Below are 26,236 nucleotides of genomic sequence, written 5' to 3'. Positions count from 1 at the left end.
TTTCAATGTACCGTCTTCAAGGGACTATCTCCAAATACAGTTATATTTTTAGGTACTAAGGCTAGGGCTTCAGCATAAGAATTTGGGGGAGACACAATTTAACACATACCAGAAAGTATAAGGCCAGGAAAAAATACTCTGGCATGCTAGATGGACTCATTAACCAATATTTACCAATTAACAAATATTTCTTTAATATTTGCCTGATTTTTTTTTTTTTTTTTTTTTTTTTTTTTTTTTTTTTTTTTTTTTTGAGACAGTTTCACTCTTGTTGCCCAGGCTGGAATGCAGTGGCACAATCTTGGCTCACTGCAACCTCTGCTTCCTGGGTTCAAGTGATTCTCCTGCCTCAGCCTCCCAAGTAGCTGGGATTACAGGCGCGTGCCACCACACCCAGCTTATTTTTTGTATTTTTAGTAGAGATGGGGTTTCACTATGTTGGTCAGGCTGGTCTCAAACTCCTGACCTCAGGTGATCCACCAGCCTCGGCCTCTGAAAATGCTGGGATTACAGGTTGCCTGGTGATTTTTGAGACGAATGACTGAGCTCTCATGCCAGGTCAGGGGAGGGAACAGAGAAAGTCGAATACTCTGACAATAGCCATGATCCAAAGCTCTTAAGCTTAGACTCAAATCTACCCACACCTCAAGGAAGAAAACAAATAAACAAAAAAGAAGAAAAGAAATCCCCCAATATCAGGTTCCACGCTTTTTAGAAATAATTTCAGCAAAACTTTGTTGCTATTTTGGCATGTCCTCTACTGTAGTAGTTTATCAAAATACTGTCCCCAGACCTTTTCTATACTTCTAGATTTTACTGTTTCATTTATAATAACAATGTTCTAACATTAAAACATAACCATAGCAATGCTCAGATTCACTTTATCTTTAAATATATTGTTGAACTCAATTTTATGACATCTTCAGGATTGTCTTTTTGTATTCATAAATAGCAACAGTGGATAGTGGCCTTGGTTAGTGTTATTTCAAGGATTAATCTTTAGGTTACATTTTCTTCATAAGATGCATTAGATGCCTTTTTTTTTTTTTTTTTTTTTTTTTTTTTTTTTTTTTTTTTTTTTTTGAGACAGTCTCGCTCTGTTGTTCAGGCTGGAGTGCAGTGGCACAATCTCGGCTCACTGCAATCACCACCTCCTGGGTTCAAGAGATTCTCTTGACAGCCTTCTGAGTAACTGGGATTACAGTCACGCACCACTATGCCCGGCTAATTTTTGTATCCTTTATAGTAAACGTGGGATTTCCCCATGTTGGCCGGGCTGATCTCCAACTCCTGACCTCAAGTGATCTGTGTGGTTTGACCTCCCAAAGTGCTGGGATTACAGGCATGAGCCACCACACTCAGCAAATTACATGCTTTCTCATGCTTTTCTGTGTTCTGAAACAGATCATCTATCTGTTGATATAGCATAGCTCTTCAGACTATAGACATTTTAAGCTGTATGTTTTGAATTACATTTTCTATTCCCTTTATGCTTATTGTTCTAATTAGGTTTTTTATTTCTAAATAAAAATTTGAATTTTTGCAATTTCACAAATGGGAACTCAATTGAAATTTTCAAGTGTATTAGCAAAATTTATTCATAGCAGCCTGTTACATTTCATTAATAATTGATTTTTTTCTTATTCCTGTTTAAGTTTGTTTACAAAATATAGTAATAGTAATAACTATACAGAAAGTGTTCACTTTGTAGTAGGCCCTGTGTTAACTTTAACTACACTTTTAAAATCTAAACCTCACAGTAGTCTTGGCTGGGCATGGTGACTCACTCCTGTAATCCCAGCACTTTGGGAGGCTGACGCGGGTAGATCACAATGTCAGGAGTTCAAGACCAGTCTGGCCAACATGGTGAAACTCTGTCTCTACTAAAAAGACAAAAATCAGCCGGGTGTAGTGGTGCATGCCTGTAGTGCCAGCTCTTCGGGAGGCTGAGGCAGGAGAATTACCTGAACCCAGGTGGCGGAGGTTGCAATGAACCAAGATCACACAAGTGTACTCTAGCCTGGACGACAGAGTGAGACTCCATCTCAAAAAATAATAATAATACTAATAAATAGATCAATAAATAAAATAAAGAAATAATCCTCACAATAGTCTTCACCATTTGCAGATGATCCATTTGACAATTAATGAATTCAGTGCTATCTCTGAAATATACTTCCAAGGTGACCAGTTTTCTCCATTTCCACCCGAGTTTAATCCACCTTCATGTAGCCCCAGGACTATTGTCTCCTCCCCTTGTTTCCTTATTTCCATTCCTGTTCAGCTGTAACACATTCTGTGCATAGCAGTCAAGTGATGCTTAAAAATGAAAATCAGGCTAGAGGTGGTAGATCACACCTATAATCCCAGCACTTCGGGAGGCTGACACAGGAGGATCACATGAGGCCAGGAGTTTGAGATCAGCCTGGGCAAGATAGCGAGACCCTATCTCTACAAAAATAAAAAAGAATTAGCTGTGCATGATCCTATGTGCCTGTGTTCCCAGCTACTTGGGAGGCTGAGGTGGGAGGACTGCTTGACCCAGGGAGTTTGAGGCTGCAATAAGCTATATTTGTACCACTACACTCCAGTGTGGGTGACAGAGTGAGCTCCTGTCTCCAAAAAACATAAAATGAAAACAAAACCTTGATAATCTGCTCTTTAAAGCTCTTCCTACAGGGCCCCTGTGATGCTCGCCTGTCTCTAGAAGGGCATGTAATAGCTCTTTCTCCTTCACTTTACTTTGATGCAATGTCAGAACAGCTTCTTTCCATCAAAACTTAAACCTTTTATTTCATTTAAAATCATCTGCTTCAAATTCTAATCTTTCCGATAGTTTAAGTTCTAATTTTTCTGATGTTAATATTGTCACCCAAGTTTCCTGTTCATGTTTACCTGGTTTATTTTATTTTATTTTAAAATTTATTTATTTATTTATTTAAGATGGAGTCTCCCTCTGTCGCCCAGGCTGGAGTGCAGTGGTGCGATCTCGGCTCACTGCAAGCTCCGCCTGCCGGGTTCACGCCATTCTCCTGCCTCAGCCTCCTGAGTAGCTGGGACCACAGGCGCCCGCCATCACTCCCGGCTAATTTTTTGTATTTTTTTTAGGAGAGATGGGGTTTCACCGTGTTAGCCAGGATGGTCTCGATCTCCTGACCTCGTGATGCGCCCGCGTCTGCCTCCCAAAGTGCTGGGATTACTGGCGTGAGCCACCGCGTCCAGACTTTATTTTATTTTTTGAGACGGAGTCTTGCTCTCTTCCCCAGGCTGGAGTGCAGTGGCTTGATCTTGGCTCACTGCAACCTCTGCCTCCCAGATTGAGGCGATTCTCCTGCCTCAACCTCCCGAACAGCTGGGATTACAGGCACCTGCTACCACGCCCAGCTAATTTTTTCTTTTTTTGGAGACAGAGTCTCACTCCGTCGCCTAGGCTGGACTGCAGTCGCGTGATCTCAGCTTACTGCAACCTCCTCCCCCTGGGTTCAAGCGATTCTCCTTCCTCAACCTCCTAAGTAGCTGGGATTACAGACGTCTGCCACCACACCCAACTAATTTTTGTATTTTTAGTAGCTGAGTAGCTGGGATTATAGGCGCGTGTCACCACGCCTGGCTAATTTTTGTATTTTTAGTAGAGACGGGGTTTCACCATGTTGGCCAGGCTCCTCTTGAACTCCTGACCTCAAGTGATTCGCCCATCTCAGCCTCCCAAAGTGCTGGGATTACAGGTGTGAGCCACCGGGCTCCACACCTGGTTTATTTTTGTGCATGCTTTTATTTTTAATTTTCCTATGCTACTTTCTTAGCCAAAATTTATACTTAATCTAATCAAGCATTAAGCTAACGAAGAGTTTAGTGTTCATATAAAAAGTACAGTTTTACAAATCTGTTTTTCTTTAAATTATAAATGTGTTAAGAATATTATCCAAAGAAATGATCCAGAGGCAAAAGGATGGCTGTGTGTCTTTTCAATATCATCCTGGAGCATTGTCTCAACCATCTCACTTTATGGTGATTTAATCATCTAGAGGTTTTTCCTTTGTTTTCTGTGTTACTTAGTATTGATTAATACTGTTGCACTACTTCAGTCTGAAATTACATGGTAATTTGTAGATTTTTTTTTTTTTTTTTTTTTTTTTTTGAGACAGAGTCTGGCTTTGTTGCCCAGGCTGGAGTGCAGTGGTGCGATCTTGGCTCACTACAAGCTCTGCCTCCCTAGTTCAGGCCATTCTCCTGCCTCAGCCTCCCGAGTAGCTGGGACGACAGGTGCCCACCACCACACCCGGCTAAATTTTTGCATTTTTTTAGGAGAGACAGGGTTTCACCCTGTTAGCCAGGATGGTCTCAGTCTCCTGACCTCGTGATCCACCTGCCTCAGCCTCCCAAAGTGCTGGGATTACAGGCATGAGCCACCGTGCCTGGCCATTAATTTGTAGATTTTTATATAGAAGAGCAGCAAAATATTTCTGTTGAGTAGAAAATATAACTCCAATGCTTATGACTGCACTCCCTATAGGACACTAACTCGTGGTGTGTCTAACCCAGCAATTTTATGTCAATACTCTTTTCTCAAATCTCTATAAACTTTGTCTGGGCACAGTGGCTCACACCTGTAATCCCAGCACCTTGAGAGGCTGAGGCAGGTGGATCACCTTAGGTCAGGAGTTCGAGACAAGGCTGGTCAACATGACAAAATCCCATCTCTACTAAAAATGCAAAAAATTACCCAGGCGTGGTGACACACACCTGTAATCCCAGCTACTCAGGAGGCTGAGGCAGGAGAATCTCTTGAATGCAGGAGGTAGAGCCAAGATCGCGCCACTGCACTCCAGCCTGAGCGATAGAATGAAACTGTGTCGCAAGATAAATAAATAAAATAAATAAATCAGAGATTGTGAATAGGATGTTGGATGTACCCAAGTTATGAATTAATTAGGAGCTTGAACCCAGGAGGCAGAGGTTGCAGTGAGCCGAGATCGCACCACTGCACTTTAGCCTGAGCGATAGAATGAAACTGTGTCTCAATCAATCAATCAATCAGAGACTGTGAATAGGATGTTGGATGTACCTAACTTATGAATTAATTGGGAGCTTGAACCCAGGTTTGTCTCAGATCCTCAGGGACCGAAGACTTCCAAGTGATTTGTGGGTAATGTATAGGTCTATACTACTCCAAATTCACAGTTTTCAGACTTCCCTGGGTTCTCACGGACCTTCCATGTCATTTGTATGTTTAGGTTGAGGTCCCTGGTCTTTTCCCCTCTGTAATTAATTTCACACCCACCCCTATCTCAACTCACACAACTTGATTTTCACTCCCATCTGCTGAGAAATTGAGTCCATAAAAAGTGAACTCCTTTAAACTCCAGATCTTCTCCTACTGCTGCTGCAAGGACAGACATTCCATTCTTGTTCTCTGACTCCTCTTTCACTTCTTCTAGTCCTTTGCTCCTTCTGCATTCGATTACTCTCTTCTCTCCTTGTCTTCAATCTCTCATTCTTGCAATAGCCAACTATAAACTGCTCAAGCTTCTCATTCTTAAAAGATCACTCTTAAATGCAAATTCCCTGCTGCCTTATGGCTCTCCTTCAAAAGTAATCTACATTTTCTCTGTTTTCTACTTCCTCAACACACTAACATTTGAATCCTCCTTCTATGACCCTGACCTAAATTTCTATTAAATGTACATAGATAAACTAATATGTATTTGCGACTTCCTAATATTGTTTTGATTTTTAAAGAGGTCAATCTTACTGATGCGTTCGACCTTCTGATGATTCTCTACTTCTGTGAAATCCTCTACTGTCTTGACTTCTATCAGGTCATTCTATTCAAGCTCATTGAATGTCTGTCACTATGTTTTTGATCTGTATTGCTGCAATTAGTTCCTCTATCTGCCTTGTGAATATTCTCCATTGTGCTAATCTAGGCTTTCTTCTCCTTTCGCTTTTCATATTACCTCAAATGGCTTTATACACTCTTGTGGTTTTAACCACAATGTAGGGTTTTTGCTGTAGTTATGCTTTCAAATTACGTATTTCTTTTTCTTTTTTTTGAAATGGCGTCTTGCTCTGTTACTCCAGTCTGGAGTGCAGTGGTACGATCTTGGCTCACTGCAACTTCTGCCTCCCAGGTTCAAGTGATTCTCCTACATCAGCCTCCCGAGAAGCTGGGATTACAGGCATGTGCCACTATGCCTGCTTCATTTTTTATTTTTAGTAGAGACAGGATTTCACCATGTTGGTCAGGCTGGTCACAAACTCCTGACTTCAGGGGATCCGCCCTCCTTGGTCTCCCCAAGTGCTGAAATTACAGGTGTGAGCCACCGTGCCTAGCCTCAATTGTGTATTTCTAATATGACTTTTCTCCTGAACTTTAAACTGTGTATCCAACTTTTCACCATAGTCATATCTTTTGATTGCACAGGTAATTTAATGTCAATATATTTAAAAATGAATTTACCACATTTATCCCCACTCTTCGACTTTCACCTACATTTCTGTCTCAATTCCTGTTTCCATTCATTCATTTGCTCACCTAATTCTTTTTTTTTTTTTTTTTTTTTTTTTTTTTGGAGACGGAGTCTCGCTCTGTTGCCCAGGCTGGAGTGCAGTGGCCGGATCTCAGCTCACTGCAAGCTCCGCTTCCCGGGCTCAGGCCATTCTCCTGCCTCAGCCTCCCGAGTAGCTGGGACTACAGGCGCCTGCCACCTCGCCCGGCTAGTTTTTTGTAGTTTTTAGTAGAGACAGGGTTTCACCGTGTTAGCCAGGATGGTCTTGATCTCCTGACCTTGTGATCCGCCCGTCTCGGCCTCCCAAAGTGCTGGGATTACGGGCTTGAGCCACCGCACCCGGCCTGCTCACCTAATTCTTAAACATGGAAATCATCCTCACTTCCTCTTCTTAACCCAAAAATTCAGTTGTGCAGGTTATACATTGAGAAAGGAGCCTCAAGGCCGGGCGCGGTGGCCCAAGCCTGTAATCCCAGCACTTTGGGAGGCCGAGAAGGGCAGATCACGAGGTCAGGAGATCGAGACCATCCTGGCTAACACGGTGAAACCCCGTCTCTACTGAAAAATACAAAAAAAACTAGCCGGGCGAGGTGGCGGGTGCCTGTAGTCCCAGCTACTCGGGAGGCTGAGGCAGGAGAATGGCGTAAACCCGGGAGGCGGAGCTTGCAGTGAGCTGAGATCCGGCCACTGCACTCCAGCCTGGGCGACAGAGCGAGACTCCATCTCAAAAAAAAAAAAAAAAAAAAAAAAAAAAAAAAAGAGAAAGGAGCCTCAGGTCAGGGTAATAAATCAGAGATTGGTGAACTTTTTCTGAAGGGCCAAATACTAAGTGCTTTAAACTTGCCTACCATATGGCTTCTGTTGCAACTACCAACTTTACTGCTATAATGTAAAAGCACCCATAGATAGTACGTAAACAAATGATAGAGGCTGGGTGCCAATGAAAATTCACAAAAATTAATGTAGTTTACTGTCCCTTGGGTGAGAGTTGGGGGTCACTGAAATGCAGACTGTCTTACTTGGCTAAACCATGGGCCTAGAGTGGGCATATAAATGGAGCTATTGGGCTAGTGATTTTCTTACCTTGAGCCTCCACACCCAAATTTAATCATCATATCATTTCAATTTCATTTTCCGGGTATATCTTGAATATATGGCTTCTCCTTTCCAAATTCATTGTCATTGCCTAAGTTTAGTCCTTGAACAATATTTTAAAGACTTCCTTATCTGACTTTATATCTTAAAGTCTTACAAATTTATCTTCCTAAAATTCAAATCAAACCATGTCACCAACTTACGTAAAGGGAAAATTCATATATTTTACACACAGCACATTTCATGTAACTTTCTTTTTTTCTTTTTTTGCATTCTCTTTTTTTTTATTATTATTATACTTTAAGTTCTAGGGTACATGTGCATAACGTGCAGGTTTGTTACATATGTATACTTGTGCCATGTTGGTGTGCTGCACCCATCAACTCGTCAGCACCCATCGACTCATCATTTACATCAGGTATAACTCCCAATGCAATCCCTCCCCCCTCCCCCCTTCCCATGATAGGCCCCGGTGTGTGATGTTCCCCTTCCCGAGTCCAAGTGATCTCATTGTTCAGTTCCCACCTATGAGTGAGAACATGCGGTGTTTGGTTTTCTGTTCTTGCGATAGTTTGCTAAGAATGATGGTTTCCAGCTGCATCCATGTCCCTACAAAGGACACAAACTCATCCTTTTTTATGGCTGCATAGTATTCCATGGTGTATATGTGCCACATTTTCTTAATCCAGTCTGTCACTGATAGACATTTGTGTTGATTCCAAGTCTTTGCTATTGTGAATAGTGCCGCAATAAACATATGTGTGCATGTGTCTTTACAGCAGCATGATTTATGATCCTTTGGGTATATACCCAGTAATGGGATGGCTGGGTCATATGGTACATCTAGTTCTAGATCCTTGAGGAATCGCCATACTGTTTTCCATAATGGTTGAACTAGTTTACAATCCCACCAGCAGTGTAAAAGTGTTCCTATTTCTCCACATCCTCTCCAGCACCTGTTGTTTCCTGACTTTTTAATGATTGCCATTCTAACTGGTGTGAGATGGTATCTCATTGTGGTTTTGATTTGCATTTCTCTGATGGCCAGTGATGATGAGCATTTTCATGTAACTTTCTAGGCTCGTCTTTCATCATCCTTTTGATGCAGGATTTTCGGCTCCTTAGTTCAGCAGAATTCAGGATCTCATCTCATGACCAGGAAGAATTAGGCAGGTAGACATAAATGAAGGATGAAGATGATGCAATTTATTACGCGAAAGGGGAGCTCTCTGCAAAGAGAGGGGTTTCTCCAGCAGGCTCCCACCTCACAATAGAGTACCAGGACTTTCACAGGCAAGCTGAAAAGGCTAGGCTCCTCCCTAGCGTAAGGCACGAATTCCTGGTGGTTGCACCAGTTTTCCTAGTATGCATGTGGGCGTGCCCAAGCAAACCATAGGTAGCATCAGAAAAGGCAACATTTGATTACTTAAAAGGCATTATTCAGAAAGAATCAATTGGGAAAGGGTGGGCCAACAGGGAAAGTTATCCCTCTGTCACGGGTTTCATCTGGGACCAGGAATCTGGTCTTTCAGCCTTTGGACTGTTTTGGGCTTGAAGGTGAGGTTTCACAGGGACCCTTCCCTTTCTGCCTAGGCATCTGTCTGCCTCTTGCCTCTATCACTTTCTCTTGAGTTTTATATTTTAGCAACACTGAGTCATCTGTGTCCCAGGAAGCACCCATATCTGTTTATCTGCTGTCCCCTCTGTCTTTACTACCTTCCCTTCTTCACATTTCAACCCAAAAAAGTCACTTCTCCTCCAAAAATTGGGATCATCTGTCATTTTTTTTTTTTTTTTTGAGACAGAGTCTCGCTCTGTCGCCCAGGCTGGAGTGCAGTGGCCGGATCTCAGCTCACTGCAAGCTCCGCCTCCCGGGTTTACGCCATTCTCCTGCCTCAGCCTCCCGAGTAGCTGGGACTACAGGCACCCGCCACCTCGTCTGGCTAGTTTTTTTTGTATTTTTTAGTAGAGACGGGGTTTCACTGTGTTAGCCAGGATGGTCTCGATCTCCTGACCTCGTGATCCTCCCGTCTCTGCCTCCCAAAGTGCTGGGATTACAGGCTTGAGCCACCGCGCCCGGCCTTCTGTCATATTTTTATGAATATTTCCCTTTAATTACTCACAACAGCTGACAGAATTAACTACTTCCTCTTCTTTGCAAGTTCTTTGGCTTACACAGATATCAGTAATTAAACATATTTTACCGCATTGGCAAATATCTGACTAATGTGTTTTTCTCCTGTACTAGAGCATATGCTCCTTAGTCATCTGTGTATCTGAGGTGAGCACATGGCCTATGTAGCATATGGTGCATTCTCAATGTTCGTTCAACATGCAGAGAAAAGTAATCTACATTTTCTCTATTTTCTACTTCCTCAACACACTAACATTTGAATCCTGCTTCTATGACCCTGACCTAAATTTCTATTAAATGTACATAGATAAACTAATATGTATTTGCGACTTCCTAATATTGTTTTGATTTTTAGAGAGGTCAATCTTACTTTAACTCTGTAGTGATGCATTCGACCTTCTGATGATTCTCTACTTCTGTGAAATCCTCTACTGTCTTGACTTCTATCAGGTCATTCTATTCAAGCTCATTGAATGTCTGTCACTATGTTTTTGATCTGTATTGCTGCAATTAGTTCCTCTATCTGCCTTGTGAATATTCTCCATTGTGCTAGTCTAGGCTTTCTTCTTTTACTTTTCATGTTACCTCATTGACTTGAATTCCCCTGAAGACTGAAATGTGAAAATAGCTATTCCCGGAAGCCCCTTTCCAGAGAGGTCTAAAATATTTACATGTTTCTATTTTAAATGCAGAAAGAACTTCCAGATCATTACAGGTCTTGGATGGAAATTGCCAACAAACTTCCTCAATTGATTGATGCTCACCAGCTTCGAGCTCATGTGGACAAGGTATTGTTCTCTTCACCCCCTTATCACATTCTGTTTTCATCATCATACCACTTTTATTAGCCTTGCGGAAGTGTGTCAATTGATCATTACCATTGAACTTATCAGCTAAGCTATCTCTACCTTCCCGGAAAACAGAATGACCCCTTCTGATACTGTGTTTTTCTAAGGTTTCCAGAGTCAGCACAAAACAATGCCTGTCACATACCAATCACTCACCAAATATTTGTTTAAAGAAGAATCTGGGTGAGAATGATAAACTAATGGACAAGGTATGGCCTAGGAAGGCCAGCTTGGAAATTCTTAGGTTCCTCATTCCATGTACGTGCTCAGGGCTCTGTTGTTGCTGAGGGGCTCTACCTTGATTTTGTCCTGGGTGTTATAGAATAGTTAAATGGAGGGAATTTCTGAATTATAAAATTGGCCACGGGTTCTACAGAAACATCCAATAAGCCTGTAAATTCCACAAAAGTATTTATTAGGCTGGTACAAAAGTAATTGCAGTTTTTGCCATTACTTTTAATGACAAAAACCGCAAATACTTTTGTACCAACCTAATAGCTACATAACCCTGAAAAAGTTACTGAACTCTGTAATCCCACTTCCTTATTTATAAAATGTGAGAAACTCTGGTCTCATAGTATTGTTATGGGAACTAAATCACTTTCAAAGTGGCCCCTTTGTAGTTCTTGTCCTATTATAGCATTCAGTATACATTCATTACTTCCCTGTAGTCTCTTCTCCATCTGTCTTAATCTTACTAATTTGGAGTACCACATAATTGCAGAAGTCCACGAAAAGTTTTCTACTCTCCAAAATTCCCCTTTGCTGATGGATAATATTGAATGTCTAGAATTACAAATTCTTTTTAAAATACTCATTGAATGTCTGCTCTGTGCAAAGCACTAGAACCCTGTAGAAGATGAATAAGGGACTGGCTTCAATGTCTATGAAGATAGCAAACTAAGCAGAGTAATTTCTTTGCCTGATAGATAAAATATTGTGTTGACAAGACCAAAGAAATCCAAAAATAAGAAAAAAATTAAGAAAATAACTGTAAGCACAGAAAAATAGAGAAAAGTTCCAATGATGGAATAAAAAAGGATTTTTTTGACCATATTAAGCAAATCATGTATAAAATCCAGAAATAAGTTTACAGGACCCATGTCAAGTATTTAACCAAAGCAGAAGGAGATCCCCATGAGTCTCCCTTTCCCATCTCAGAATAGCAGAGAAGAGAAGCAAGGGAAGCCTGGAACAGTTGGCAGGAGGGAGGTTAGAATTCAGTTTGTGAACTACGAGGTCCTCTGCCGCAGGCATTCACCAGGCTTTATTTGATTAAACTGCCATAAAAGAAGAGAAGGACTTGTCAAATTGGGGCTCCTCCTAGCACAGCATTGAAACCAGTCGCTATTATTTCTTGGCCTTTTGGCTAAAATCGAGTGTGAAATCCATCACCTAACATTTGTACTGGGTTTAGGCTGGGTGCAGTGGCTCACGCCTGTAATTCTAGCACTTTGGGAGGCCAAGGCTGGCGGATTGCCTGAGCTCAGGAGTTCGAGACCAGCCTGAGCAACATGGTGAAACCATGTCTCTACTAAAAATACAAAAAATTAGGCGGGTGTGGTGGCACATGCCTGTAGTCCCAGCTATTTGGGAGGCTGAAGCAGGAGAATTGCTTGAACCTGGGAGACAGAGGTTGCAGTTAGCTGAGATCATACCACTGAACTCCCTCTGGGCCACAGAGTGAGACTCTGTCTCAAAAAACAAAACAAAACAAATGAACTATATATATATATACATATAAATTTTTACTGGGTTTAGTAGTGTCTTCCTAGAAGTCATGTTCATGCATGATCTGTGAAAGTGGTCTTATTTGGAAATAGGATGTGTATAGATGTATTCACGTTAAGCTGAGGTGATACTGGATTAAATTCTATATGATGAGTGTTCTTATAAGAAGAGGAAAAATCAAACACAGGGACACAGACACAAGGGAAAACATCACGTGAAGATGGAGGTAGAATTGGAATGATGCATTGACAAGCCAAGATGTGCCAAGGATTGCTGGCAGCCACCAAGAGTTAGGAGAGAGGCATGGAACAGAATGGAACAAATTCTCCCTCAGAGGCTCCAGAAGAAACCAACCCTATTGATACCTTAATTTGGGACTTCTATTTTCCATAACTGTGGCAGAGTACATTTCTGCTGTTTTAAGTCATGCCATTTGTGGACATTAGTTATGGTAGCCCATAAAACTAACACAACACTCTTGGTCTCTATCACTTCTTTTTTTTTTTTTTTTTTTTTTTTTTTTTGAGACAGAATCTCACTCTGTCTCCCAGGCTGGAGTGCAGTGGTACGATCTTGGCTCACTGCAACCTCCACCTCCCAGGTTCAAGCAATTTTCCTGCCTCAGCCTCCTGAGTAGCTGGGACTACAGGCACCAGCCACCACGCCCATCTAATTTTTGTATTTGTAGTAGAGATGGGTTTTCACCATATTGGCCAGGCTGGTCTCGAACTCCTAACCTTGTGATCCACCAGCCTCCCAAAGTGCTGGGATTATAGGCGTGAGCCACTGTGCACAGCCTCTATCCCTACTTTTAATTGCCTAGAAAATATCTAACAAATTAAGGCCAGTTTTTAGATTTACCACCAAAGGCTGAGACTGAAACAGGAATTGTTTGTGAGAAGCAAATACAATAGTTTCCAGAGACTGAATCAGGAATTTTCTGTGAGAGGCAAATATGATAGTTTCCAGAACCACAGATGGAGCTATAGACAAAAACATGTTTTCTGGATCCTTTACTTGCTACAGACAACAGAATAAGTGAATTTACAGCTTTGATCTCACAGTGAACCTAAGCCAACCACCTTGTCTTAGAATGTCTCAACATATCTATCTGTATCTTGAAACAAAACATATTAATTGGCTTAGACCCATCCACTCACATTTCCCAGGAAGACATGATCAGAGGGAGCTATGCAAGAAGAAATCCAGCGGAATTCTGGAAATACAATAAGAAAATCCATAGTAGACACTAATCTTAATAAAACTAACCTTTGTTCATGAATTTGAATACACAGAATTGCCAAATAATATGGAAAAAATGGGCAACTCAAAAAGAAGAGGGTAGCCCACTCGGCATTGCGGACCAATGGCCTCAAATAAATAATTAAGGTGATATTAGTGCTTTAAATATTCTATTTTGTGTATCCAGTATATTGCCTTCATAAATTAAGTGAAAGCTGATATATAAAAAGAACTATTAGAAATAAAAAACCACACACATCCAAAAACTCCTCAATATAAACTCAACAAATTCAGTAAAACATTGATTGCAAAAAATATATATAGTGATTTAGGGACTTCCTTGAGAAATTTCATAAAGCATAAAGCAAAAATCAAAGAGTGCAAACTATCAGAAAAATAAACATACATAAAAAAGAGAAATACAGGGGATCCAAATTCATTATCATCGAGTCCTATAAGCAGATGGATGGAGGAAAAGTAAAACTTCCAACATATAAGCACAAATTTTTTAGACCTTAAGAAATATTTGAGTTTTTATATCAGAAAGAAATGGGGTGAGGGTTGGGGGGCACATGTAAATACTCAGATGAAATTGTGAATTTTTTAGCATAAAGAAATCTGAATGTTCATAGAAAACAAAAATGAAAAACAGTTTATTTACAGAGTAAATACATAGGACTGTTTACCTGCAATGCTAAATATTAAAAGACAGTTTCTTTTCTTTCTTTTTGACGGAGTTTCACTCGTTGCCCAAGTTGGAGTGCAGTGGTGCGATCTTGGCTCACTGCAACCTCTGCCTCTGGGTTCAAGCAATTCTCCTGCCTCAGCTTCCCAAGTAGCTGGGATTACAGGTGCCCACCACCACGCCCAGCTAATTTTTGTACTTTTAGTAGAGACGGGGTTTCACCATGTTGGCCAGGCTGGTCTCAAACTCCTGACTTCAGGTAATCCACCCGTCTTGGCCTCCCAGAGTGCTGGGATTACAGACATGAGCCACCATGCCAGCCTAAAAGACAATTTCATACCTATTTGGATGGCTAAATTGTTTTTTTTTTAATCTGGCCATATCAAATGCTGAAGAGGATGTGTAGCAATAGAGACTTTCATTCATTGCTGGTTGAAATGCAAAACGGTACAGCCAATTTGAAAACTAGCTTGGCAGATTCTTATAAAATGAAACATAGATTTACCACACAACTCAGCAATAGCATTCCTAAGTATTTATCCAAGTAAATGGGAAATTTATGTTCCCAGAAAAGAAAATCTATATGTGAATGTTTATAACAGCTTTATTCATAATCACCAAAGAAAAAAAAAAAAACCTTGAAGAAAACAGGATATCTCTCAACAGGGGAATGAATAAACCAAGTTATAGTAATTGTAAATTGTAGAATAGATAGTGGAATAGTATTCAGTGATACAAATGATTGAACAATTAATTTGTGCAATGACAGGGATGAACCTTAAATACATTTACCTAAATGAAAGATGTCAGGCCTATATTTTATGATTCTTTTCAAATGACTTTCTAGAAAAGGCAAAACTGGAAGGATGAAATATACCTTTATGGTTACCAGAGACAGACAAGGAGTTGGTAGTTGACTGCAAAGGTAACATATAGGGGAATGTTTAGCATGATTGAACTGTTTTATATGGCATTCAGGTGATGGATATATGGCTCTAGGCACTGAAAAACCCATAGAATTGTATGTCACAAAGAATGGACTTTCATGTACGCAAATTTTAAAAAATAAACCAGAATATTGGGAGAATACTAGGATGGAATGCAGACTGTGACAAATAAAACTAACTGGACTCTCAGCAAACTAACACAGGAACATAAACCAAACATCACATGTTTTTACTCATATGTGGGAGTTGAACAATGAAAACACATGGACACAGGGAGGGGAACATCACACACTGGGGCCTGTTGGGCGGTGGGGGGCTAGGGGAGGGAGAGCATTAGGACAAATACCTAATGCATGAGGAGCTTAAAACCTAGATGATGGGTTGACAGGTGCAGCAAACCACCATGGCACATGTGTACCTATGCAACAAACCTGCACGTTCTGCACATGTATCCCAGAACTTAAAGTAAAATTTTAAAGAAGTGAAAAAACAAAAATAAAAAACCAACCTAACTGGACAACAAATGCACTATATAACCTCGATGAGGAGAGTGGGGATCAGGGAAAGGAACAGACTTAAATTACTCCAGAAAATACTGTTGTGCTGTGACTAGATTCTATAAGGCTTATGGTAAATGAAACTTTATGTGATCACTATACTCTAATTGGTAAATCAGTTTTTCACGGGGTGCAGGTGAACAGTTGTGAAACTGCTTTACATGTAGTCATAACTTTGCGTTTTGCAGATATTTCAATTTTTACAAATTGAAGATTCGTGGCAACCTTGCATCAGGCAAGTCTGTCAACCCCATTTTTCCAATAGTGTGTGCGCATTTGGTGTCTGTGTGTCATATTTTAATAATTCTCACAATATTTAAAACTTTTTCTTTACTATTACATCTGTTACAGTGATCTGTGATCAGTGATCTTTAATGTTACTATCATAATTGTTTTGAAGGTGCCATAAACTGTGCCCCTGTAAGTCCTGAAACTTAATTGGTAAATGTATGTGTTCTGAGTGCTCCACTGACCAGCCATTACCCCATCTCTCTCCCCCTCCTCAGGCCTCCTGGTTTCCTGAGACATAATAATATTGAAATTAGGCCAATTAATAATCCTACACAGGCCTCTAAGTGTTCAAGTGAAAGGAGTTGCATGTCTCTCACTTTACAAATCTAAAACTAGAGCCTGGCCATGCTGGCTCATGCCTGTAATCCCAGCACTTTGGGAAGCCAACGCAGGGGGATCACCTGAGGTCAGGAGTTCAAGACCAGCCTGGCCAACATGGTGAAACCTCGTCTCTACTAAAAATACAAAAATTAGCCGGGGGTGGTGGTGCACACCTGTAATCCCAGCTACTCAGGAGGCTGAGGCAGAAGAATCATTTGAACCCGGGAGATGGAGGTTGCAGCGAGCCGAGATAACGCGATTGCACTCCAGCCTGGGAAATAAGAGTAAAACTCCGTCTCAGAAAAAAAAAAAATTCTAAAGCTAGAAATGATTAAGCTTGGTGAGAAAGTCATGTCAAAACCAGATAGGCTTAAATCTGGGCCTCTTTTGCCAAGCAGCCAAGCTGGGAGTGCAAAGAAAAAGTTTTTGAGGAAAATTAAAAGTGTTACTCCAGTGAACACACGAATGACAAGAAAGCAAAAGAGCCTTATTGCTGATATAGAGAAAGTTTGAGTGTTTTGGATAGAAGATCAAACCAGCCACAACTTCAAACCAAAGCCTAATTCAGAGAAAGGCCCTAACTCTCTTCAATTTTACGAAGTCTGAGAGGGGTAAAGAAGCTGCAGAAAAAAAAGTTTTAAGGTAGCAGAGTTTGGTTCATGAAGTATGATGCAAGAAGCCATCTCCACACCATAAAAGTGCAAGGTGAAGCAGCAAGTGCTGATGGAGAAGCTGCAGCAAATTATCCAGAAGATCCAGCTGAAATTATTGATGAAGGTGGCTACATTTATTTCTTATTTTTATTATTCATTAATTTATTTATTTTGAGACAAAGTCTTGTTCTGTCCCACAAACTGGAGTGCAGTGGCGTGATGTTGGCTCACTGCAACCTCCACCTCCCAGGTTCAAGCAATTCTCCTGCCTCAGCCTCCCCAGTAGCTGGGATTACAGACATCTGCCACAACACCTGACTAATTTTTGTATTTTTAGTAGAGACAGGAGTTCATCACATTGGCCAGGCTGGTCTTGAACTTCTGACCTCAGGTGATCCACCCACCTTGGCTTCCCAAAGTGCTGGGATTACAGGCATGAGCCACCAGGCCCAACCAGTGGCTACATTTAAAAATAGGTGTTCAGTGTAGACAAAACCATCTTTTAGTGGAAGAAGATTCCATCAGGACTTACTTTTTTTTTTTCTTTTGAGACAGAGTCTCACTCTGTTGCCAGACTGGAGTGCAGTGGCGTGATCTCAGTTCACTGCCACCTCTGCCTCCCGGGTTCAAGTGATTTTCCTGCCTCAACCTCCAGAGTAGCTGGGACTACAGGCGTGTGTCTCCATGCCCAGCTAATTTTTGCAGTTTTAGTAGAGACAGTGTTTCACCACATTGGCCAGGATGGTCTCTATCTCTGACCTCGTGATCCACCCACCTTGGCCTCCCAAAGTGCTGGGATTACTGGCATGAGCCACTACGCCTGGCCCAGGACTTTCATAGTTAGAAAAAAGTCAATGCCTGGCTTGAAAGGACAGGCGGACTATCTTGTTAGGGGCTAGTGCAGCTGTTGATTTTATCTTAGGGCCCTTACCAGTCATGCTAAATCTACTCTGCCTGTGCTCTATAAACAGACAATAAAGCCTGGCATATCTATTTGCAGCATGCTTTCCTGAATATTTTAAGCTCACTGTTGCGACCTACTGTTCAGAAAAAAAAAATTCCTTTCAAAATACTACTGCTTTTTAACAATGGCTCTGGTCACCCATGAGCTCTAATGGAGATGTACAAGGAAATAAATGTTGTTTTCATGTCTGCTAACACATTTGTTCTGCAACCTATGGATCAAGGAGTCATTTTGGTTTTCAAGTCTTATTATTTAAGAATTATATTTTGTGGCCAGGTGCGGTGGCTCACGCCTGTAATCCCAGCACTTTGGGAAGCTGAGGCAGGCAGATCACGAGGTCAGGAGATTGAGACCATTCTGGCTAACATGGTGACTACTAAAAATACAAAAAATTAGCCAGGCGTGGTGGCGGGTGTCTGTAGTCCCAGCTGCTGGGGAGGCTGAGACAGGAGAATGGCGTGAACCTGGGAGGCGGAGCTTGCAGTGAGCTGAGATCACACCAGTGCACTCCAGCCTGGGCGACAGAGAGAGTCCATCTCAAATAAATAAATACATAATAAAAAAAATAAAAACTACACTTTGTAAGGCTATTCCTGACACAGATAGTGATTTCTTCCAAGAATTTGGGCAAAGCCAGATGGAAACCTGGAAAGGATTCACTATTCTAGATACTATTAAAAGCATTCATGATTTATGGATGATGTCAAAATAAAGCATTAATAGGAGTCTGCAAGAAGTCAACCCTTATGGATGACTTTGAGGGGTTCAAGACTTGAGCAGAGGAAGTCACTGCAGATGTGGCAGAAATAGTATGAGAACTAAAATTAGAAGTGGAATCTGATTTTGTAACTGAGTTGCTGCAATTTCATGATTGAACTTTCCTTTTCTTTCTTTTTTTTTTTTTTTGAGACAGAGTTTCGCTCTTGTTGTCCAGACTGGAGTGCAGTGGTGCAGTCTTGGCTCACTGCAGGCTCTGCCTCCCGGGTTCAAGCAATTCTCCTGCCTCAGTCCCCTGAGTACCTAGGATTATAGGCACCTGCCACCACGCCCAGCTAATTTTTTGTATTAGCTGTGATCCCAGCTACTTGGGAGGCTGAAGCAGGAGAATGCTTGAACCCGGGAGGCAGAGGTTGCAGTGAATCAAGATCTTGCCACTGCATTCCAGCCTGGGTAACAGAGCAAGACTCCATCTCAAAAAAAAAAAAAAAAAAAAAAAAAAAAAAAGTTCTACTGGGGAAAAAATGCTAACAAACAGATTGCATGCATGCAACGGAGAAATCATTTGTGAAAGGAAGAGTCAACTGATGTGGCAAACTGCCTTGTTATCGTAAGCCACCCCAACCTTCAGCAACCAACATCCTGAACAGTAAGTAGCCATCAGCATTGAAGCAGGGCTCTCCACCAGCAAAGAGATTATGACTCACTGAAGGCTCAGATGATCATTAGCATATTTTAGCAATAAAGTACTTTATAATTAAGGCATAAAGTACTTTATAATGTACATTGTTTTTCTAGACATAATGCTATTGCACACTTTATGTTGTTAACATAACTTTTACATGCACTGGGAAGCCATTAAATGTGTGTGATTTGCTTTATTGGGATAGTCACTTTATTGTGGTGGTCTGGAATTGAGCCCTGAATATCTCCAAGGTATGCCTGTATATACTTGGGTTGAACAATAAGTAAATAGATGGTGGATGATGTTTCACTGTGAGTGAGGGAAGTTACAGATTAGCAAGGGGTAGGAGGAAAAGCTAGAATTAATAGGTGTTACTGCATTAGAGTTGGAGACATCAGTATTATGTCCAGAACTGGTGAGTTCTTGTTCTCGCTGACTTCAAGCATGAAGCCATGGACCCTCGCAGTGAGTGTTACAATTCTTAAAGATGGTGTGTCCAGAGTTTGTTCCTTCAGATGTTCAGATGTGTCCGCAGTTTCTTCCTTCTGGTGAGTTCGTGGTCTCGCTGACTTCAGCAGTGAAGCTGTAGACTCTGGCAGTGAGTGCTACAGCTCTTAAAGGCAGTGTGTCTGGAGTTGTGGGTTCTTCCCGGTGGGTTCGTGATCTCCCTGGCTTCAGGAGTGAAGTTGCAGACCTTCGCAGTGAGTTTTACAGCTCATAAAGGCAGCGTGGACCCAGAGTGAGCAGCAGCAAGATTTATTGTAAAGAGCAAAAAAACAAAGCTTCCACAATGTGGATGGGGACCCAGGCAGGTTGCCGCTGCTGGGCAGCCTGCTTTTATTCCCTTACCTGGCCCCACCCACATCCTGCTGATTGGTCCATTTTACAGAAAGTTGATTGGTCCCTTTGACAGCGTGCTGACTGTTGCCTTTACAATCCTTTAGCTAGACACAGAGTGCTAAACTGTAACTCTTAACGCGAGGGTCCACAGCTTCATTCTTGAAGTCAGCGAGACCAAGAACCCACCAATTCCGGACACAGTATGAAGTCATGTTTTGTTTAATATTTATAAATACATAGGAATGTATAATACTACTTACATATGCCTATATAATGAGTTGTATGTATATACACACACACACGTTTCCTAGATCTATCCACTGCAAGGATCTGGAATTAGTGACATCCCAGTAGCAATGAGTAAACCAACTGCCCAGATAAATACCTTTCTCCAATAACAGTAGCCTGGTCTTCTTGAAGAAATAGCTGATAATAGACCATGCGTGGTGGCTCTCGCCTGTAATCCCAGCACTTTGGGAGGCCAAGGCGGGTGGATCCCGAGGTCAGGAGTTCAAGACCAGCATGGCTAAGATGGTGAAGCCCCATCTCTACTAAAAATACAAAAATTAGCCGGGCGTGGTGGTAGGTGCCTGTAATCCCAGCTACTTGGGAGGCTGAGGCAGGGAATTGCTTGAACCCAGGAGGTGGAGGTTGCAGTGGCTGAGATCGTGCCACTGCACTCCAGCCTGGGTAACAGAGTGAGACTCCATCTCAAAAAAAAAAAAAAAAAAAAAAAAAAAGAAAAAGAAAAAGAAAAAAAAAGAAAAGAAAAGAAATAGCTGATAATAAACCTCAGGTAGGGAAAATACAAAAAGACCCCAGAACATCTTGTCCCACTAGAAAGTGGGAGAGTGCTCAGAAAGGTTGAGTAGATGTCACATGAAACACAGGAGCCAACTGAAAGAGCTATCAATGGCCAGGCTGGAGCAATATGAGCAAGAAAATACATCAAGTAGCGCTGGAGTGTGATTGAAAGTAAAAATTAAATATACACCTGTTCATAATGTTATTTTATTTAAAAAGACAATTTGGAAATATTTGTAAAGTTTTAGCAAAAAAAAAGAAAAATTAAAAACCCAGAATTGTATTGTTCATCTATGAGTACAAAAAGACATGATATCCGTCAAACCAAGAAGTAAGAAAATATAACATTCAAGTATTTTGTCTCAGTTGCTCAGGAATTATTCCAATAAAGTGAATACAATTTAGAATCACGGACTTAGGGAAGGAAAATATGAGTATGTAAGAAACACTGTGAAACAATGAAACCAGTAAATTCTATGGTCACTGTAATCATTGACAATGTGACTGTGAAATAAGAAAATAATTTCCAAAATAATTTGTGAGTGCATTGTGTGTAGGTACATATTCTTGTGACCAAGTCGTGATAGAATGATACAGTTAAACTCCTATTTCTTTTTAACAAAACTTGGGACATAGTGGAATGACAGTTGTAAAACTAAAATCATGGATTTTCTTGTTTTTTTTTTTTTGTTTTTTTTTTTTTGTTGTTGTTTTTTTTGTTTTTTTTTTCTGAAATGGAGTCTCGCTGTGTCTTCCAGGCTGGAGTGTAGTGGGACAATCTTGACTCACTGCAACCTCTGCCTCCCGGGTTCAAGCGATTCTCCTGCCTCAGCCTCCCGGGATTACAGGCTCCTGCCACCACATCCAGCTAATTTTTTACATTTTTGGTAGAGACTGGGTTTCACCAAAATCCTACTGGTCTTGAACCCCTGACCTGAAGTAATCCACCCGCCTTGGCCTCTCAAAGTGCTGGGATTACAGGCATGAGCCACTGCGCCCAGCCAAAATAATGTTTGTATTGGTGTGCTATGCCAGATTATAAAAGAAATGAACCAGAAAAATATTACATAGTTAACAGCGAAGTAAGATTTGTGCTGTCAGTTATCATGACATGTTATAAAACCATAGAAATTCTGACCAATAACCAAGGGAACCAAAACTTAATAGACGACCTACATACAGACCCATGTGTGTATGGAATACACACTAAACACGGGACAGGGGTGAAATGTTGGGAACACGATGGTAGTAACATGACTGGTAATCCATACATAGAGTTTGCACATAGCAAAATGATTAACTGGCTCTGCTCTTTTCACCACAAACAAAAATAAGTTCATTCAAGATGAATACAAACTTAAATGTCAAAATCAAAAATGTTTCATCTGTTGGAAGAAAATGTTGGAGAGTATCTTTATGTACTGGCATGAAGGAAGAATTTTCTAGGGTTGGGTGCAGTGGCTCACGCCTGTAATCCCAGCACTTTGGGAGGCCGAGATAGGTGGATCACCTGAGGTCAGGAGTTTGAGACCAGCCTGGCCAACATGCTGAAACCCCATCTCTACTGAAAAGACACAAAATTGACTGAGCGCCGTGGCTCACGCCTGTAATCCCAGTACTTTGGGAGGCCCAGGTGGGTGGATCACAAAGTCAAGAGATTGAGACCATACTGGCCAATATGGTGAAAACTCATCTCTACTAAAAATACAAAAATTAGCTGGGCGTGGTGGTGCGCACCTGTAGTCCCATCTATTTGGGAGGCTGAGGCAGGAGAATAGCTTGAACCCAGGAGGAAGAGGTTGCAGTGAACGGAGATTGCACGACTGCACACCAGCCTGGCGAAAGAGCGAGACTCCGTCTAAAAAAAAAAAAAAAAAAATACACAAAATTAGCTGGGTGTGGTGGCATGTGCCTGTAATCTCAGCTATTCGGGAGACTGAGGCAGGAGAATCACTCGAACCCAGGAGGCGGAGGTTGCAGTGAGCCGAGATTGTGCCATCGTGCCATTGCACTCTAGCCTGGGCAACAGTGAGAGACTCCATCTCAAAAAAGAAAAAAAAAAAAAGGATTTTTCTAGTAAGGCATAACAGTGGAGTATTTTTTTTCTTTTTATTTTCTTTTTTTTTTTTTGAGACAGAGTCTCGCTCTGTTGCCCAGGCTGGAGTGCATTGGCGCGATCTTGGCTCATTGCAAACTCTGCCTCCTGGGTTCATGCCATTCAACATTGAAGTATTTTTCTGATATACTTGATATCCTTAAAACAGGACCTCTGTTCATCAAAATAGGCTGAAAGACAACGAAAGTCAAGCCACAAACTGAGAGAAGATATTGTCATACATATACATGAAAAGAAGATTTGTATCCTGAATATATAAAATCCTGTAAATTGGTCAGAGAAACAACCAAATAGAAAACAATGTTCAACAGACATTTTGTGGAATAGAAAACATAAGTTCCCAATATATCATCTGAAAAATGCAAACTACCATTAATAGTCAAGAAAATGAAAGTCAAAACCATAATGGGATAACATTTTATAACCATACAACTGAAAAATGCTTAAAGTCTGGCATGAACAGGTTTTGGCAGGAATATAAAACACCTGAATCTTTTATTCACTGTGGGTGGGTACAATCTCTCTCAAAAACTGCTTGTGATTATCTGGCAATGTTGAAGATATACATCCTATTAATGAAGAACTCCCTTTTTGTGTATATAAATACCTTAGAGCTTCCTAGGCCTGCGTACTGATAACTGCGTACTCTGAAAGGTATGAAAGTATTGTTTATCATAGCAAAAATACATGAAATAACTGTGAAAATAAATAAACTGCAGATGCATCCAGTAATGATGAGTGTCAAAGCCATAACATTGATGAGAAAAGAAAATCATAGAATATCCTGTATTCAGTATAATTCCATTATGTTAAGTTCAAAAGCATTCAAACTAAATAATCAATATATTTTGAGATGGAGTCTTGCTTTGTCCCCCAGGATAGAGTACAGTGGGAACATCCTGGCTCACTGCAACCTCCACCTCCCAGGTTCAGGTTATTTCCCAGCCTTAGCCTCCCAAGTAGCTGGGACTACAGGTGAGCACCACCACGCCTGGCTAATTTTTGTGTTTTTGTAGAGATGGGGTTTCACCATGTTGGCCAGGCTGGTCTCAAACTCCTGACCTCAAGTGATCTGCCTGTCTCAGCCTCGCAGAATGCTGGGATTACAGGTGTGAGTCACCGTGCCTGGCCAATAATATATTGCTCAGTGACGTACATATATGAATTTTGAAGGATATATAAATAGCGAGGAAATAACAAATACAAAATTCAACAAATAGATACTCTTGAGGAGCAAGCAGCATATTACAATCAATACAAGGCACACAGAGGGTTACAAAAATGTTGGTCAAGTTCTATTTATTAAGCTGAGTGATGAGTGAATATGTGTTTGCTTATGTCTACTCTTTTGGTTGTAAATAGATATTGCATATGTTTAATTTATATTCATGGTATATAAATTCATGAAATGCTTCTAATAAATAGGAAGTTATAAGATGCATTTCAAAGTGTTCAGCAGAAAATAGTGCGAACATGTTGCCCTGAATCATGTTGCAGATTCTAAAGAAATGTTCACAATGGTTCCGAGAAGCTCCTCAAACTTCATTTTTGCTTTTAGAGGGAAAATCACATATTTAGCCCTCCCAAACTGAGGCCAGAGACTGTCAAAATGTTAGCTGAGTAGCATTAAGAAAAGCATTGAAGGTAGAGTACCTTTCCATTGTGATGGAAACCCACAAATTAGTATTTCTGTTTTTAGTCCAATATTATTTCTGCTAATTAACAGATTTTTAATACATTTGTCATCACGGACAAATAATTTTGTGCTCATGTCCTCAAAGTCATTTACAATTCAGAACAAATTGACTTAGAAATAAAATGTGATTAATATTTTTTATTTATTTTTGAGAAAAGTATTAATAATTTTCTAATAGTATATCTTTCAAATGTGTCTAGCCATAATAAAAATAATTATATAACACTCAAAATAAATTAGGCATGGAGGGCGGAGATGGAGGGGGTGTGAAAAGCCCCAGGCAGCATCAGGGGTTGTGTTTCTGCTCCTGTTCGATAGAGAGAGGAACACCCACTGCACAGAGCTGTTGCAGGGTCAGCGATAGCAAGCAGGCCACAGTGTTAGGATAAGACAGGCTTGTAAAAGTTGCCATGCAAGACCCCTAGGAAATAAGCCCGCTCAGTCCTTGGAGTTAAGTATCCTACAACATTCCAGCCAAGCAGTGACTTTGGGGATGGAGATGGGAGGCTGCCACAGCCATGGGGACAAACTGTGGGCTCAGGTGGGCGGTTAGGTTCTTCCTGTGCAAAGTCGTGTGGACCACCTCCCATACTGCAGGGTCCTGGGTCTGGGGATAAATGGGTGTGTGTGGGGGCTCTTTATTCCTTCATTAAAATACAACCCATGCCTTGCACCCAAAGGTCCCTTCACATCCCAGGTCCCCAGGCCCCGTTCCCTCCCCTGTCCCTGTTCCCATCCCTCCTCTGACGGTATTTGGATTTTCATGAACAGATGCCCTTGCTGAGCTGCCAGTTCCTGAAAGGTCACCGAGAGCAGCGCCTGGCCCACCTGGTCCTGAGCTTCCTCACCATGGGTTATGTCTGGCAGGAAGGAGAGGCCCAGCCGGCAGAGGTGAGGGCCAGAGAGCTGCTTCTCCTGTTACCTGCAGGTTGGCTGCGCCTGGAGTAACGTGCTCCCTGCTTGGTGCTACACTGTTTTCCCGGAAAATGGGTACTTTCTTCTTCTCGATGGGCATTAGTTTAAGCAAGGATGAAGGGTTCATTTATTATTATTTATTATTGATTTTATTTTGAGACAGTCTCACTCTGTCACTCAGGCTGGAGAGCAGTGGGATGATCTTGGTTCGCTGCAACCTCCCCTTCCAGGTTCAAATAATTCTCCTGCCTCAGCCTTTTGAGTAGCTGGGACTACAGGCACCCACCACCACGCCTGGCTAGTTTTTGTATTTTTAGTAGAGATGAGTTTCACCATGTTGCCGAGGCTGGTCTCGAACTCTTGACCTCAGGTAATCTGCCTGCCTCGGCCTCCCAGAGTGCTGGGATTATAGGCGTGAGTCACTGCGCTCAACCTGAAGGGCCATTTAAATGAAGGAATTTTTTATTTTTTTTTCTAAGAAGCTAA

At 41.3% G+C, this 26,236-nt stretch overlaps 1 protein-coding gene across 5 annotated transcripts in view; it reads left to right on the top strand.

The window, feature by feature from the left end:
- IDO2 (indoleamine 2,3-dioxygenase 2) overlaps positions 1-26,236 on the top strand; it is a 78,455-nt gene that overhangs the window by 9,237 nt on the left and 42,982 nt on the right. For 4 of the 5 annotated variants that reach the window (XM_010354613.2, XM_010354612.2, XM_030937906.1 and 1 more), the window contains exons 3-4: positions 10,431-10,526; positions 25,607-25,726. In XM_010354613.2, coding sequence (XP_010352915.2) covers positions 10,431-10,526; positions 25,607-25,726 — 216 coding nt within the window. Of the gene's footprint in view, positions 1-10,430; positions 10,527-19,186; positions 19,344-25,606; positions 25,727-26,236 lie in introns of those variants that run through there. The other variant, XM_030937908.1, reaches the window with a different exon arrangement.

This window comes from Rhinopithecus roxellana, chromosome 9, assembly GCF_007565055.1.
Source record: "Rhinopithecus roxellana isolate Shanxi Qingling chromosome 9, ASM756505v1, whole genome shotgun sequence".
Classification (NCBI taxonomy): Eukaryota; Metazoa; Chordata; class Mammalia; order Primates; family Cercopithecidae; genus Rhinopithecus; species Rhinopithecus roxellana.
This window is presented reverse-complemented; position numbering and strand designations above follow the sequence as displayed.